The sequence below is a fragment of the Typopeltis vanoorti genome, chromosome 19 (assembly GCF_054136105.1).
Source record: "Typopeltis vanoorti isolate ZY-2024b chromosome 19, IOZ_Tvanoo_1.0, whole genome shotgun sequence".
Classification (NCBI taxonomy): domain Eukaryota; kingdom Metazoa; phylum Arthropoda; class Arachnida; order Uropygi; family Thelyphonidae; genus Typopeltis; species Typopeltis vanoorti.
The window spans coordinates 76,062,192-76,081,101 of record NC_143567.1 but is presented as its reverse complement, the minus strand read 5'-3'; the positions used below and the strand labels follow the sequence as shown (position 1 = coordinate 76,081,101).

Below are 18,910 nucleotides of genomic sequence, written 5' to 3'. Positions count from 1 at the left end.
CACTCAATTCAATTAATATCCTCAGTCTCCACAAGTATTTCCACTGCTTGTGTACGATGTGGTGTAGCACTGTCATCCATAAAAATGAATTCTTTGCTTACAGCACTATAGAACCATCGAACATGATGTTGAAGAACTTTGTTGCAATAATGTTCACCAGTCATAGTCCCTTTTATTTCAGCTCAGCACTTGTGCTGGAAAAAGGGACAATGACTGATAAACCATCACCCCGGCATTGCCTTATCTGTCCCTTTCAAGAACATTCTCACGATAGTAAACAGTACCACTTTCACGCCAGATCAAGTGTCATTTAGAATTGGAGGAAAGACTAACACGACTTTCATCTATAAAGAGTATATTAGTCCATTAATGTCTTGTCCAATTTTTATGGATACAACACCACTGAAAATGTGCTCTACGATGAGCTGTACATAAAAGAATGCAGAATCAGGACCCTGGACGTATAAGCTTACTTGTCGCAAATATCTTGTCAAAGTTTCTTGAGATATCTGCATACCTGTGTTTCGATGAAGCCAACTTACAAGATAACCTGCATTGGTGCGTCGATTATGCTTTGCTGTTATAACCAAAAATTTGTCTTGCTCTGGGGTAGAGGGAGGGTGACCTCTTAGCAAACGTCTGGAACACATTTCATTGGTTTGAGGTGCTGCCTAGATTCCAGACACAATGCTATGTGAGATTCCAAACTATTTGGCAATACCAGTAATTCTGTAACCTTCTTCAAGCTTTCCAATAATTCTTTCCACATGTAAAATCATCTAGATTATGTCAATGAGATATTACTAGACATCCAAGTTTGAAACTTTATTCCTTCACAAAAAAAGAGCTTGCTTCAAACAATTCGCTTAGTGCAGCCTTTTGTCTTTTATCCTGTTGAGTGCTACCATGACTCCTTTGCACATGATTCAAAAATTTTAATGTTTACCTGCTTTCTATTCAAAATTTAAGATTAAAACTGCAGATTCATCTGAATTTGCAGTTTTAATCATCAGAAATAGTGTTTGTCCTTATGTTTTGGACATCAGTGTACAAGGGAAGTGATTATGACAAGCTTAGGAGGAAGCTTGGAGCTAAGCCATGGCATGAAGCCCTACAAGGGATGGATGACAGTAGTGCATGGAAGATAGTTAAGGGGTATCTAGAGGACTAACATTAAATTGTATATCTAAGGTAAGGAGGGTAAATTAGGTAGGAGTTAGATGGATGAGCAATATTATTAAGCACAAGCTGCAAAAAAAGAAATTGTTGTGGAGGATATATAAGGAACAAGGTGACCAGCAAGCTCATGAACAGTACAAGGATTAGGCAAGGAAGATGACCAGTACGGTAAAGAAGGTAAAATCACATTACAAGACAAAACTAGCCGAGCAGGCCAAGGGAAATCCCAAAGAGTTCTTTTGTTACATGGTAAGGAAGAATGACTATGGAAGAATAAATGAGTGCTGATGGTGATGAGGTAACAATGGTTACTAAGTAGATAAAATTGTTGACTTACTGAGAGACCACTTTGCAAGGGTATATCATCCAACTGAGGTTCTTAGGATATTGCAAATCTTAATGTAAATACAGCCATGGGATTAGATGGGATATCAGCTCACATTTTGTGAGAATGAGCAAATAAACTGGCAATGACTCTCACTAGGCTCTTTAACTTAAGTCGTCTCGGTTCTGGTAGAGCTCCAAGAGACTGGAAAGAGGGAATACTCCAAGTCAAAACCACATGATCATCCTCTCCAACTGGGGACAAGGATGCCACCTCAGTTACAATCAGATCCTCTGATGTTAAGACAAATAAATCCAAAACTCTTGAACCTCATGTTCCTTCTACTACTTGTTGCCAAAGGCATTTATCCTTCAAGAATTCCAGAAATTCCATTCTCTTGCTTCTAAGTGCAATTTCCTTTTCCCAATGTATACTACTGTAGTTAAAATCTATCATAACAACATTCTTTTGCACTCACCAAGCTCAGCTGCCTAAACATCTCCTTCTCTTCACTCTCTATGCTCTCTGACTTACAGCAACATGCCACTAAATATCCTATCCATCCATTTCAAAACCATTAGTGCCATTTCCCTTCAAATTCTCCACTCAGAGAGGACACAACTGATCACTTATAAGTAAGCACATGCAATATCATTATTCAGTTATATTTGTTAAATGTGTATAATTAACTATAGGTTACTTTTATTATATGCTTTTTACTTTTGATTCTAGAATTTTATTTATATTATTTGTTACTGATCACTTTAACTCTGGTATACTGGCTACACCTGCAGTTGTATTTATTTGTTTTATTTTATTTTTAAAATCTGAAAGAACCCAAAATCTCTGATGAAGACGCAAGCATGGTACTTTTGTTAAGCCCTGCAGCAGGCATGCAATAAGCAGAATGGGATGGTACAAAACCAGGAATCTGCTTTATTGCATGCCTGAGTATTCATTCCATTAAACCTAATGAGTATAAAGCAGCAGCTAAGCCTTAGTAGTCATTTTTCAAATTTACTGTTGATTAGAAAACACAACAGCCTTCCATTTCTAGTTACACTTATTCTAATACAGTTAGAAGGTAACTTAGTTTTCTGTCTATAGAAACCAAATCAACACTGGGAAATAAATCAATATTACATTCCATTATCTTTTTCAAAAGTCAGGTACTGTTACAAAAGGAAATTCAGCATATTAAATCCAGTTAATGGCTATAACTACAAACTTATTGTTAAGACCTTCATCTGCAATATCCAAAAGAGAACAATTTTAGTCTTCATTTCATCTATTAACCACGCTACCGGCCAAGACGTCTATAGACGTCAATGTTATCATGGATGCGAAGTGCATATTAAAATTGTAATACCATTGATATTACATTGAAATATATGATGGATACAAAGTATGAGGATGCATATTTGATCCATAATGGCCGATAAGGTAGTTAAAGATTTATCAGGAAAATAAAAAAACATCCAGGCTCATACATACATACTAAACTTGTAAGTCCAATGTAAAAGTTAGTAATTTAGTAAGGCTGTTCCAAAGAACATACAAATGTGATCTGAAAAGTTCCTGGCCTCAACCATAGATGCAACACTATTGGCGAGATTTTTTTTTTTCCTAAGTTGGTACATCTGTCATAAGCATCCATGTGATACTGCAAGTCATTCTATAAAGTAGTTTGTTTTATACGGCTGTCTGAAGCTAAAGTGTTATCTGTATCCCTTGAAATGGATAAAATTGAGTATCGTGCAGTTATAAAATTCTATATAAAAAAGGTTTAAAGAAGAAATTCATTCAAAGTTCATAAAAGTTTACGGCCACTCTTCTCCTTTATTTTCAACAATTAAGAAATGAGCTGCCAAGTTTAAACGTGGCTGTACCAGCCTTGAAGATGATTCATGTGAAGGACATCCAAAAATGTAATAACACCAGAAATCATTGATCAAGTGCACGATATGGTATTGGATGACCGGTGAGTCAAAGTGAGTGAAATCGCTAAAATTATAGGCATTTCAAAAGAACGTGTAGGATATATTTTGCATGAAGAATTGCAAATGAAAAAGCTTTGCGCAAGATGGGTGCTACGCTTGCTCACAGCAGATCAAAAACGCACTCGCATGAAATTCTCTGAACAGTGCTTGGAGTGTTTTAACAAGAATAAAACTGATTTTGTGTGTCGATTTATTACTATGGATGACACTTGGATTCACCAAAATCCAAACAACAGTCAAAACAGTGGACAGAAGCTGGTTGTTCAGCACCAAAGAAGACAAATTTGGTTCCATCAGCAGGAAAGGTCATAGCATCGGTGTTTTGGGATGCTAAAGGCATTCTGTTTATTAATTATCTTGAAAAGGGTAAAACAATAACAGGGGAATATTATTCCGATCTTTAAACCAGACTAGACAAAAAAATTCATGAGAAAAGACCCAGTTTGCAGAAGAAAAAAAAATCATCTTTCATCAGGACAATACACCTGCCCACCAAGGTGTTTTGGCAATGGGAAAATTAAAGGATCTGCACTATGAATTGTTGGAACATTCACTCAATTCCCCAGATTTGGCTCCATCTGACTTCTATCTCTTCCCAAAACTAAAATTCTTCCTCATGGGTCACCGTTTTTCTTCAAATCAAGAGATGATTGCAGCTGTAGAGGGGTATTTTGCAGATCTTACTGAGAACCACTACAGGAACGGAATAATGGCACTGGAGCATCGCTGGAATAAATGTATTAGTCTTAAGGAAGATTATGTTGAAAAATAAAAATAATTTTGAAATTATAAATTTGTTTTTTCATTGTTAGGCTGAGAACTTTTCAGACCACCCTCATAAGAATATTTGGGAAGAGATAGAAGTCAGAGGGAGCCAAATTTGGGGAATACGGTGAATGTTCCAACAATTCATAGTGCAGATCCTTTAATTTTCCCATTGCCAAAACACCTTGGTGGGCAGGTGTATTGTCCTGATGAAAGATGGGATAGTTTTTATAAGGTATCAAGGTAGGGATGGGGCTAACGGGGGTCTGCAATTCATGTACACTAATGCTAGGAGTATTAGGAACAAGAAGGAAGAATTTTTGGCCTTGGTTGGCACTTCCAGACCACAGGTTATTGGCATTAGTGAAACATGGCTGACTGAAGATGATATAGCTAGAGGTATTATATTTGAGATGGGTATAGTGTGTTCAGGAATGACAGGGAGAATAAAATGGGGGGGGGGGAGTGTTACTGATGATAGCTGATGAGCTGCAGCCAAGGAGAATAGAAGTTGAATTGCAGGATAGAGAAAAGAGCACATTTGAGGCCATTTCGTGTGAGATTGAGGCTAGCAGAACAAAATATACAATTGGGAGCTGCTATAGACCAGGTGATGGAAAAGATGGTGGAGATAGTATGCACAAGCAAACATAAGAAATGAGTGGAAGGAGGGTAATTATTATGGGAGATTTCAACTATGGTAGCATTGATTGGAGGGAGGAGAGGACACATGGGAGGAAGGAATTGGGTTTTATGCTGTTATTAAGGGATAACTATCTGCAACAGCATGTAATGGAAAATACTAGGGGTCAGAGAGTGCTTGACCTAGTAATTGCATCTGAGGATTTGGCTGTAACGAATATGACCACATTGCCACCAATTGGTGAGAGTGATCATAGAGTCTTGACTTGGGAGGTGGCTAAAGGCGTGGAATTTACAATTAAGAAAGGGTACATGTGAAATTATCAGGCTGGTAAGTACGACAAGCTTAGGAGTTTGATTGGTTCGGTGCCATGGCATGTAAAACTGCTAGGACTGGATGTTGATATTGCATGGGAGGTGGTTAAGAAGTTTTTGCAGGAGGCAATGGCTGACTGTATACCTAGAGTCTGAATAATAAATCAAGTATGGATTAAATGGATGAATAACACCATTAAGCTTGAGCTGAAAAAAAAAGAAACAACTTTGGTGAGAATTTAAGGAGAAAGGTGACCTGCAGGCACATGAACGGTATAAAGCCCAGGCCAGAAGGGTAACGTGTGGTAAGAAAAGCCAAAGCAGATTATGAAAGAACATTAGCCATGCAGGCTAAAGAGAATCCCAAACAGTTTTTTCAATATGTTGCAAGTAAAAGAAAAAATGTATACGGCAGATTGATTTTAAAGAATGCCGATGTTAGGGAGGTAACCGAATCAGTTGATATAGTAGAATTACTCAGTGAGCACTTTGCAAGAGTATATCATCCATGTGGTGACATTGCAGAAATGGAAGAACAAACAGCTTATATGGGAATTGTGGTGAATGAAGTGGAGGTGAATAGTCTATTACAAAACCTCAATGTCAATTCATCTGCAGGATTGGATGGTATACCAGCTCGTGTTGTACAAGAAGCGGCTAAAGAATTGTCAGTGCCTTTGACCATTTTGTTTAATTTGAGTCTCAGGTCTGGGTTAGTCCCAAGTGGGTGGAAAGAGGGGGAAAACAATTCCACTGCATAAAGGAGGTTCCAAGACTGCTGTTGAAAATTACCGGCCGATCAGCATATTAGGAATTGTTGTCAAGATCTTGGAGAAAATAGTCAAGAGAAAAATACAAGATTGGATAGATGAAAATGGGATACTCTATGGGGGACAGCATGGTTTTGTGAAGGGTAGATCATGCCTCAGTAACTTGCTCACGTTCTATAACACAGTGACAGCTGAACTGGATAAGGATAACGGGTTTACAGCGATTCTACTGGACCTTGCTAAAGCCTTTGATAGGATACCACATGGAACTCTAATCAGTAAACTGGAGCAGATGGGGATGGATATAGGGTTGGTGAGATGGATAGGAGGGTGGTTGATGGAGAGATATCAGAGAGTGGTTTATTCAGGAGTAGAGTCCAAAAGACAGCCTGTGACTAGCGGTGTGCTGCAGGGTTCTGTTCTTGGACCGGATAGTTTGGAAGACTGGGCTAAGGTGAATGGATGTCAATTTAATGTGGAAAAATGTACGGTTTTGCATTTTGGGGTGAAAAGATTAGCAGCAGTATATATATCACATTGGTGGAACTGTACTCCAGGAGATTGACGAGGCCAGCGATTTGGGAGTGTTGGTGTATAGGGAGTTGAAGTTTAGGGGACACATCACAAAAGTGGCAAAAGCAGCTCATCAAATCACTTGGTAGCCTGAAAAACACTTTAACGAGCAGAGACAAACAGGTTATTGTTGCTCTGTATCAAGGCTGGATAAGACCACATTTAGACTACTGTGCCCATATATGGGCACCAGGGTTTCTTCTCGATGGAGAGGAGGTGGAGAGGATCCAGAGATGAGTGACCAAGATATTAGCAGGACTATGGAATGAACCTTATGAGAACAGGTTGAAGATTTGTGGGCTGCAGAAATTGGTTGATAGGTGGAAAAGGAGTGATATGATTGAGACATTCAAATTACTGAAGGTTTCTATAAGATTAATTCAGAAGATATTTTTGAGAATAGGACTGGTAGTGGGAGGACTAGGGGCGATCTATGAAAGTTTGGTAAGAGTTTGGTTAGCAAGGGTGTTAGAGCTAGGTTTTTTACTTGGAGAGTGGTAAATGATTGGAATAAGCTGCCAGAGTCTGTTGTGGGTGCCATGACTGTAAATGAGTTCAAGGAGAAGTATGATAGATACTGTGTGAATGTTGAATAGTTGTTCTTGACATGATGTTGGGCCTCCCTTGATGAGTCTAAGGACTCCTTGGAGCTGCCCATAATAATAATAATAAGTGGATGGAAGAAAAAGGTAGATGAGAAATCTTTTCAGTAAGTTCGACAGACTGACTGACAGCAGTTTGTATTCTAACATGCTTAGAAAAAAGTGGAAAAAATGATATCCATTTCAGTGAAGAATGCCTGGTTGGCCAAGTGGTTAGTGTATCTGCTCTCCAGCCAAAAGGCTGTGGATTTGAATCCTGCCGTGGGCATGGATGTTTGTGATTGTCTGTGAAAATACTAGTGGTGGTGGTGGTCGGCAGTAGATGGCATTGGTGTAGATGATGAATACTACTACTGTGGGAAGAATATTCCAAGATTGGACAGATTTGCGATTTACAGTGTTAGGACTATGCTGGCAAGAAGCAGCGTTTTGAACAAAAAGAGAAGTTTTTTTTGGATGTGGTGTGTGTGTGTGTGTGTGTGTGTGTGTGAGAGACAGATAAGCTAGATGTGATATTCCACAAATTCAACCTATGAAGAAAAAAGTGATATTAACTAGCAGTTAAAATATCATCAAACATAAGGAAGAACAAAGTAAAATCTTTCTTAAAAGAAATGACAAGACTGTGTTTTGATAACACTGAATTTCACTAATTATCCACAATAAAAAAAGTGATTGATGAAAATTTATAGGAAAGGAGTTATCTATTATGCAGAGCATCAAGTATTCTCACATTAGTAGTGGCACACCAGAAACTTCACCAGAGGTTTCTGGTGTGCTACTACTAATGTGGGAAGAATATTCCAAGATTGGACAGATTTGCGATTTACAGTGTTAGGACTATGCTGGCAAGAAGCAGTGTTTTGAACAAAAAGAGAAGTTTTTTTGGATGTGGTGTGTGTGTGTGAGAGAGAGATAAGCTAGATGTGATATTCCACAAATTCAACCTATGAAGAAAAAAGTGATATTAACTAGAGGTTAGAATATCATCAAATGTAAGGAAGAACAAAGTAAAATCTTTCTTAAAAGAAATGACAAGACTGTGTTTTGGTAACACTGAATTTCACTAATTATCTTCATCCAAATGAAGAAAATGGTGAAGAGTATTTAAGAGATAACTTATTAAAAACCTTGAATTTATAGAATTAAGATGTAGAATGGGGTGTAATGTCAGCAATAGAATTATTTAAGATTTGAGTTTAGTGAGAGAATATCATTAAGGTACATGATCCCATTTAATATACATTAAATGAATATTAATGTACCACAATTGGCAAGCTCAATTGCCCAAATTACATATTACACAGCTCTTTCTACCACAAGGGCAGTCATGCCAATGACTGAAAATTCCCCAATGTCTGACCTGCTTTGGCTCAAAATTTCTCTACCAAATCAACCTACCCTTTTCAATTATTGCTTTCCAAACTCCACCAACCTCTTCAACTATATCTCACTTTAAAGCTCAACTTTCTGCAGTCAAAATACTCCAATAGTGAGGTCATCCTTCTTGGAGACTTCAATGTCCACAACTTGTATTGGCTTCCCCTTCTCCAGTTTCACCGAACAAGCAGGTAGGGAGGTGTTTGCCATCAGCAGTGACCTATCTCAGATCATCAATCTTTCTACCGGAATACCTGACAACCCCCTCCAATATGCCAACGCATGACCTCTTCCTAACAAGCTTCCCTCCCAGATATACTGTGGTTGTTGGTTCACAGTCTCGTGTCCTTGGGCACTGCAGGGGGGGGGGGTGCCAAGTGGGAGTACCTCCATGACTTCTACTCATTTCCGTGGTCTGACTACTGCATCAGTTCTTCTAATCCAAACACCTACTCAGACCAAATAACAGGAATGAAGGCTTTCATCCCTTATTCCACTCCAAATTCTCAGCCATCATCAAAGCCTTGGTTCTCAAAAAAGTGTGCCAATGCTGTAAAAGAAAAAAACCTCTGCTTACCACAAATGGCTCAAGGCCAAAATTCTAGCTGCCCACTGCCTATACTGCAGCTTGCAACAGTTGCAAAACAATCTTTTCCTTTAGTGTTACACAATGATCAGCATTCATTTTAGATAAATTATGGACTCTACAACTGTGTTATAGAGTCCATAATTAATGTCCATAACTAATCTTCATATTAATGTCATCATCTGGAGTATACACACACACATATATATATAGAGAGAGACAAGCTAAATTACATTTCACATAGTATGCTGAAGAGACAATGATTTGATCAAGGGTTATTGTACTAGCCTGACCTCTAGTGAAAATAAATTAACTACATCAAAGCTATATTTCTATTTAAGACAACATCAGGGAAACATTCTTTCATATAGATAGTTTTGTTACAATGAAAATGATGTCCTAATTTAACATGACAATTGTTATATTAGATTTAGGATCCTGGATTACTTATGGTTCTATTTAAAATTAACTCTTATGGAGAAAGGTTAAGTGGGTAGAATATGTGCCTTCCATATGATTGGGATTTTTCAACCATCATTATTGTTAAGATTAGGGTGATTGATAAGAATCTCACAGGCCTCCTTAAATTTATGTTCATACCATGTTTTGGTGTGATGTAAATAAACAACAGGTGCTTTTCCAGTCAATTCTATGTAAAGTTCAGAGCATAATCAGAAAGACCAGCTTGACCATAGTTATTATATTTAATGTGTTGTTTATGTTCCTTTTTTCTGATAGGAATTGTGTGTCCTGTTTCTCCTATATAGGGCAAATTACAGGTGCAGTGAAGATGATATACTCCAGGATAGCCCGTGGAAAGAGTGGATCCTTGGATGAGTTGAGTAAGTTCTTTAATTTTGCAGGAGGTTTAAGGTGGCTTTAAGGTTGCATTTTTGTAGTATATTCTCTTTGTTTTCTCTGCTATCCCTTTAATGTATGGAATGGTTACAGTTTTATTGTAGTCTTGTTTATTTTTGTTTTTAAGTGAGGTCTTGTACATGAATTTTGTTCATAGTATTTCGGCTGTAACCATTTTTTAGGAAGGTATTGCAGATAACTTTTAATTCGTCTTTAAATGCTTGTTCATTGGAGCAAATCTTCAAAGCTCTGTTTTTAAGTGTATTAATGACCCCTAGTTTTTGTGTTGGGTGGTGATGGTAGGAGTTTATGTGTATATATTGGCCAGTATGTGTCGGTTTTCGGTAAACATGGAAGGAAAGACTGCCAGAAGAAAGACATGTGACAAGTGTATCTAGAAAAGGAAGTGTGTTCTACTTTTCAATCTCAATTGTGAATTGTATGTGTTTTGTGTTGTCTGTTTAGGTGGCTGAGGAAAGTGTCTAGCAGCCACAGGGCCAGATAGCGAAAACATCGTCAACGTATCTAAACCAGACTTTGTGTTTTAAAGGAATCTAGAGCACGTTGCTCAAAATGTTCCATGTCATGTAAAAGTTAGCAACGAGGGGGGGGGTAGAAAGTGTGGCAAAATACTTTCTACCTACAAAACACTTTCTACCAATCGTCTAGAATTCATTCCTCTGTCCAGGCCTTCTTTTCCCTGATTGTCACTGTCTGATCTGAATATAACATTTTGTATTTATTGCTCAGAAAATCAGACCAGATTTTGTCTTTTTTTTTTTTTTTTTTTATTTATTGTTTTAGTCACTCCTATTATGTCAATGCAGTACTTATCCAATTCTTCAGCTAGCTTCATTTCTTTGCCATTCAGGCTTCTTATGTTGATAGTACCGATCTTGAACTCTGGTGATGTTGAGTTGAGGTGTTACTCAGGATTTGTTCCAGTTGCTGACTTTTTGCTATTCACCCTGTTCCCTGGTGAAAACAATGGGGGCCTTGTTTAACTGGGAGACGCCCAGCCGTCATGTTGTACCATCATTTTATGTTTTGGTTTAAGCCAATAAGAACACAATTTGGTTGGGCAAATTGCCAGCCCATCCTCGTTCAGTATCTGGGTAGATACCTAACAGGGTGCACCATGAGAAGGTGAGGATTGGATATTAAGTCAGAAGTCCTGGTCGGTTCTCTGCATTCCTTTAAAGGCTATGTGGAGATCTACTCTCAGTTATACAGCTTTAACCCTTAAGCACCCCTTAATACATTTCTGAGAAACCTAATTATTTAAGGTAATATAAACAATAAAAAAGGTAATATAAACACAATCACCTCCATTCTAACTCCCCTCTCCAAATACATAACAAAGATAATAATATATATAATAAAAAAATAAATAAAATAATAATAATAATGGGTCTGTTATACTTATCTACTTACCTGCTCCGGGAGTGATGAGCTGCTGCTATCGTCTACTTCAGTTTCTGAGGCATTCTCTTGAGATGCAGATACTGAATTACTACTGTCTCCAACATGACAATCACTTGTTAGATTATTTAGTTCATTATTTTCAGAGTTACCCGCATTTATTGTACAATCACCTTTATTGTCATCCTTAATATTGCCTTCATGCAGTGCATCATGACTAGTAATACTGGCATTAGAGACAGATGTAATGCTCTCTGCTAAACCACTACTCTTTTGAACTGTCTTTTCAAAATCAGCTATCTTCTCTTTCAGATTTTTAGCCAACTGTGATGGGAAATCATCAGGTTCAGGAGAACATTGTGGTATTTCACGTGATTTAAGAACTTCAGTAATTGTCTGCTTAATTTGTTGTGCTGTGGATGAACAAGCACTCATGATGCTATCCAGAGTAGCAGCCTGAACACCTTGATCAAGTGCATCTCCTTCTAGAGCACAATTTCCATCATCAGAAATCAACATTGCGGTATTGTGTTGTTGAAATTCAGATGGTGAGGTGATAGTGTTATCAGATACTTTGGCATCTATAATACTGTCAGACTTCTGAGATTCACCATTTTCAATTAACTCCTTTCTAATATCAAGAATATTTTTGTCAGCATGCTGTATATCACTGCTTCTCACAATGGAGATATCTTCATTTACACTAACCAATGGCTCTTCCTGTAAATGAACAAAAACTTTAAAATTCATATAGAATGCAAGATAATTAGATGCATTGAAATGTATAAACTAATTGCAAATATGACATTAATAGTTAGTATTCACATTAGGTAATAATTAGTTAATGATAAACATGATAACAGAAAATAGGACTGCATTCTTAAAAACACACTTCAAAAGGCAAATCAACAATGCACAGGACAAATGCTCATGAAAAGTGAAGTTGGGATCCTCATCGTTTGTAAATCTAATATTAAGTAGGTTTGTGTAATACTAAGTGCATATTGAGTTTGTTTTGTCTGTTCATTCCTCCATTTTATCTGGGTGAAGTTAATGGCAATTTGATAGATGGGATCCATACTATTTGTGAAGCCACCTAAATTTTAATTTACCTGCTTGAATATTTTAATATTTAACTGATTTAAACTGGACCATTTCCAGGTGCTATTCCAATCAACAGTTTAGGATGTCAGCAGAGTAAGAGTGGAAAGGCCTGTTCACCTGGCTGAAAAGGCAGACAACCTTTACATCCAACCAGAATATGATTTGAAAGAAAATTTAAGGAAGTATGTAAGTAAGGCTTTTATTAAACAACCCAATCTAAATAGGAATGATGGCCCTAAAATCTAACGCAAATCTACTCCTGATAATACTCAGTATGCCTAGAAAACCTGAGTGATTTTCCAGATCACTCAGGTTTTCTGCCTCTCCCATCCATTTCACTCCTCCAATTTGTTCCAGTTCATCCCTCCACCTTCTTCTCGGTCTTCCTCTTTGTCTTGCTTCATCCATTGGTCTCCACCCTGTTGTTTTTCTAGTCCATCTCCCGTCACTGCATCTGGCAATATGGCAAGCCCATCTGTTTGGATATTGTAAAATATCCAAACAGGTGTTATGGATATTTTACAATATCCATAACACCTGTTTGAGATCTTATCCAGGTATTTGTCTTCCTATCTCTTAATGTTATTTTTAGCATACTTCTCTCCATGTGATGTTGTGTTGTTCTCAGCTTTTTGTTTAGGGCTTCTGTTAAAGTCCATGTTTCTCCTCCGTATGTTAGGACAGTAAATATGCACTGGTCGAAAGCTTTCCTTTTTTTAAACTCATAGGGATGTCACTTCTGAATATGTCTCTCATTTTCCCATAAGCCATCCATTCAAGGTGAATTCTTCGTTCAATCTCTTTTCTTTGGCAATCCTCAAAGGATAACAATTGGCCCAAGTATACATATGAAGTAACTTGTTCTATTTCATGGGTTTATGTATTTATTCATCATTATTTTTGTTTTTTCACTATTTATTTTTAATCCAATTACTTTGGAGGCTTCATTTAGCTGATTTAGCCTTTCTTTCAGATCTTCAAGATTATCTACTATTAGGACAATATCATTTGCAAATTTCAGATGATGCTCATCATACCTTGACTTAAAACTATTCACTGTCTCTGCACTTACCACACTCTCAGGCAATGCATTCCAATCCTACCGCTCTCCATGCAAAAAATCTACTCCTCACCCCCCCCCCCCTTGTTCACACATACCTCATACAGCTTCCAGGGATGGCCTCTCATTCCCCCACTGTCTCCAGATATTCTATGAAAACTCTCATCCATGATAATCTGGTAATTATCCCTTACCAACTCATATATCTCAATCATGTCTTCCCTCTTCTTTCTATCCACTAAGCTCTGTAATTTGCATTCTCTCAATCTGTCCTCATATTCCACATTCCAGAGACCAAAAACCAACTTAGTCAATTGTTTCTGAATCTTCTCGAAAATCTCATCATCTGTCTGAAAACCTGGTAACCAAATCTGTACACAGTGATCCATATGCAGCCTAATCAAAGACTTGTACAATGGAATTAAAACATCCTTACTTCTACACATCAGTGTTCTCAGCAGCATTCCCATAATCTGCTGTGTTGTCCTCACAATTTTAGCAAAATGTCTACAAAACCTCCTTTAAAATATCCCCCAATCCTATACTCTGCATCCCATCTTTGCTTCCCAAATTTTAAAACCTTACACTTACAACATTCAAATGACATCCCACAGACTCGCCCATTCAGACAGCCTGTTTAGGTCCTCTTTCAAAGCTACTTCTCATAACTCTCCCCAACTTTGCATCATCTGCAAACAACTGTATATTACTTAAATATAAAGAGCCAATAGGCTTCATTTCAGCGATATAAACATTATTTAAATTAAGGAGATATTAAATCCCACATTGTTTTAAAACCGAATAAGAAACTCAAAGATTGGAATCAGAGAGTTTCGTGCCGAATATAGTAACTATAAAAGTATTGGCGATTACTAGCGTGAGCTAAATGCAAGTATTCCTAGTACGTAATACAATACTGGGCAACTCGCAGCAAAGGTGGTAAAGTTCTGATAGCTATTCTTAGGTATTTTCCATAATGTAAAAACACATTTCCTAGGAAATGTATGCTGTTATTACATTATGGTGGGAGGTCACTACCCAGACCGGTTTCAGCCGTTTTTGAGGCTTCATCAGTGAGTAGCTAGACCAAATTAATACCAAAGGGTATAGCGAAAAGAACTTATATACTCTGCTATATGAGTTGTCAAACAGGTGCACCCATTAAGTTACTTAAATATAAAGAGCCAATAGGCTTCATTTCGGCGATATAAACATTATTTAAATTAAGGGGATATTAAATCCCACATTGTTTTAAAACCGAATAAGAAACTCAAAGATTGGAATCAGAGAATTTTGTGCCGAATATTACTATATTCAGCACGAAACTCTTTATTATTTAAATTAAGGGGATTTAATATCCCCTTAATTTAAATAATGTTTATATCGCCAAAATGAAGCCTATTGGCTCTTTATATTTAAATAACTTAATGGGTGCACCTGTTTGACAACTCGTATAGCAGAGTATATAAGTTCTTTTCGTTATACCCTTTGGTATTAATTTGGTCTAGCTACTCACTGATGAAGCTTCAAAAAAGGTCTGAAACCGGTCTGGGTAGTGACCTCCCACCATAATGTAATAACAGCATACATTTCCTAGGAAATAAGTTTTTACATTATGGAAAATACCTAAGAATAGCGATCAGAACTTTACCACCTTTGCTGTGAGTTGCTCGGTATTGTGCTACGTACTAGGATCACTTGCATTTAGCTCACGGTAGTAATCGCCGATACTTTTATAGTTTACTATATTCGGCACGAAACTCTCTGATTCCAATCTTTGAGTTTCTTATTCAGTTTTAAAACAATGTGGGATTTAATATCCCCTTAATTTAAACAACTGTATATTATCATTTAAGTCCTTTCCAATATGTAATTCACAAACAAATTAAACAACGACTCCAAAACAGACCCCCTCAGGCATGCCACTAGTGACTTTCCTCTTCTGGGATATCCCTCCCCTATACACAACCTGCTGATACCTATCAAATGCCAATCTCCAATCCAATGCACTAATCTACTATCCAACTCCATCTGTTCCAATTTAACTACTAGTTTGTCAAGTGGCAATCTATTGAAAGCCTTTGCAAAATCTAAATATACTAGTGTATATGCATCCCCCTTGTCCAATGTATTATTCACCTTGTTATAATAAGTAAGCAGATTGTAAAAATACAATCTTCCTTTAGCAAACCCATGCTGTCCATCCCAGTTCTGAATCCTTGTCCTCACTACCTTTTTCCAACACCTTAATTACAACTCAAGACAAGCAGATTGGCCTATAATTCTAAGCCTTAGTCTCATCACCTCCTTTATGAAGCAGAACAATTTTGCCCTATTTCCACTCCTTTGAGACTGGGGATAATTTAAGACTCATGTTAAAAATGTACGTTAAAGCTGTTGTCAACTTCCTGGAACATTCCCTCAAGACACACGGTGATATACCATCAAGTCGTATGGCCTTGTTGACATCAAGCTTGCTCAATTCCTCATATACCTTCTGCTCACTCACCATCAGTGGTTTCTCTCCCCCATTCCCGCTGCTCTCAAGTTCAGCATTATGTTACAATCACAAGGACGGAATACTTTAATGAACTGCTCATTAAACACCTCTGCTATATCCTTCTCACCATTTATCATTCTCCCATTATCACTGTCCAACATCATCCCCCCATAATCATTCTTCCGTCTACTGGTCACATATCAAAAAAATCCCTAGGATTTTTTTTAGTGTCATTTGATAACTGCTGCTCATACCGCACTTTTGCTACCCTTATTCCTATTCTTCCTTGCTTGCTTTTAGTACTCCTCATATAACTGATTATCCCCACTCATCTTGTGCTGCCTCTGCAATACCTTTTTCTTCGACTGCACGCTTCACCTCTTCAGTCATCCATTTTATACCTACCTTATTTAATCTCCTGACCTTTGGAATACACTCAGTCATTGCCTCTGCCAGATACTTCCTGAGTAGAGACCAAGTAGCACTGATTTCCTCCCCATGCAATTCCTCATTCCATGATATCACAGCAAGCTGCCTCCTGAGTGTGTCATAATCACCTTCCTTATAGTTCCACATATAACTCTTTCCCACAAAAGTCCTGATATGGCTGGCCACCACCCAAGTGATCACTTTCATCAACTGGAGGAAGATGTAACACTTCATTAACAACAATATCTTCTGATAAGATAATCAAATCCAAAACCCTTGATCCAGGTGTGGCCTGTGTTATGTACTACTTAATACATAACAGAGTTAACATAACAGGTAGTTTTCCCTTAAAAACTCAATAAATTAATTCTCTTTGGTTTCTGATTCTATATTACCATAATTGAAATCACCCATAATGATCCCTTTTCTTATTAGTCAAATCAATTTGTTTAAATATTTCCTTCTCGTTGCGTTCCACATTACCAGATCTATAGCAACCCCTACTAAACATTTCATTCTGTTCACCTCCACTTCACACCATACTGCTTCAAAACTCAATATTTGCTCCTTGCATTACCACCCTAGATGGGCACAACTTCTTTGCCATCATCAATAACACTCCTCCTCCCTATTTGCTTTTTCTGTCTTTGTGAAATACTGTATATCTTTCCATCTCTATTCCTGTCAGAATATCATCCTCATTAACCACGTGTCACTTATACGAACAATTTTTGGGAAAATGAACTCTATCAATGCTACAATTTCATTCCCCTTTTTTTGAATATTTCTAGCATTTGTAAACATACACACTAGCTCATTTCTGTTTCTATAACAAGTCCCACTAACTTCACTTCTCGTACATGACTCCTTTATACTTTCTCCTGTCCATTCCTGTCTATTATCACTGATATTTACACTGTGCTCCCCCAGACCTAAATGTTACTCCCCCCACATCCTTGACTGTCTTAATCCTTTCTTGTGCACTCACACACCTACTTGTGACATCATCATCATCTACACTTTTCACACAGTGTCCCCCTGTTCACCCTGACCTGACCTCTCCCATTTCCCCTCTCTGTGAGGCTTAAGTGCTGTGAAGAATTCATGTTGGAGGTTTAATGGAATATTATCAGCATTGAGAAAGGATTAAAAACAATTTTAATACTTCCAATATTTCGTTTCCGTCACAGAGACATCATCAGGGATTATAAAAAAAACTTTTGTAACAACACACACACACAAATATAATACAATAGTATTATATTTGTGTGTGTACAATATAATATTGTATACAATATAATACAATAATACAATATAATACAAATTGGGATAAAAATAGGAATAGAGTGACTGATGCAGAGGACATAGTGGAATTGTTCAATGAACACTTTATTGGAGTATTTCATCCTGGAGGACTCAGTTTTAATGCTAGAGGGATAGGGCACGTTCGAGGTTTAGAGGTACAGGAGGAGAGTGTGTTTCAAATACCGAGTACTCTGGATGTCAGTAAAGCTGTGGGACTGGATGGTATTTCACCACGAATTTTGAAAGAATGTGCTAGGGAACTGACAGTGCCTTTGACCTGGCTTTTCAATGAAAGTCTGGCTGCTGGAAAGATGCCCACGGAATGGAAGGAAGGTAAGATAGTGCCATTGCATAAGGGCGGAAGCAGACTGGAAGTGTCTAATAATAGGCCAGTTTGTGTGTCATCAGTAGTTAATAAGCTCTTGGAGAAAGTAGTGAAGGACCATATACAGCATTGGGCAGATGAGGGTAATGTTATCTGTGAGAGTCAACATGGATTTGTGAAGGGGTGCTCGTTTTAGCAATATGCTAGCCTTTTATGATAAAGTTACAAGAGCATTAGATGAGGGAAAGGCATATACTGCCATTTTCTTAGACTTAGCACAGGCATTTGACAGGGTGCCACATGATAAGCTGATATTTAAGTTGCAGCACATGAGTCTGGATGTCAGATTGGTCAACTGGATTCAGGATTGACTGTCCGATAGGTATCAGAGAGTTGTGAATGGTGGGGTGGTTTCAAGGAAGCAAGGGTTACAAGTGGGGTCCCACAGGGCTCAGTACTGGGACCTATATTGTTTAACCTTTATATCAATGACATTGTCAGTGGATTGCAAGGGGATATTCAGTTGTTTGCAGATGATGTGAAGCTGGGAAGGATGATTAGTAATAGTGCAGATGCGGCAGCCCTGCAAGAGGATTTGAATATGCTAGATAGACAGGTAAATGAATGGGGGTGTCGGTTTAATGCAGCAAAATGTAAGGTCTTGAGGTTTGGGAAATATTGATGGGACACTGCATACTCTATGGGAGGAGTTATACTGGAGGAAGTAGGGGAGACAAGAGATCTGGGGTTGATGACTGATAGAAACCTGA

At 37.8% G+C, this 18,910-nt stretch overlaps 1 protein-coding gene across 1 annotated transcript in view; it reads right to left on the bottom strand.

Moving 5' to 3' along the window:
• The window catches only part of LOC150096257 (beta-taxilin-like), a 138,997-nt gene that overhangs the window by 97,882 nt on the left and 22,205 nt on the right, over positions 1–18,910 (bottom strand). Inside the window, exon 2 of the mRNA XM_090408837.1 lies at positions 11,430–12,137. Within this exon, the coding sequence (XP_090264963.1) occupies positions 11,430–12,137 (708 nt within the window). The remainder of the gene's footprint in view (positions 1–11,429; positions 12,138–18,910) is intronic.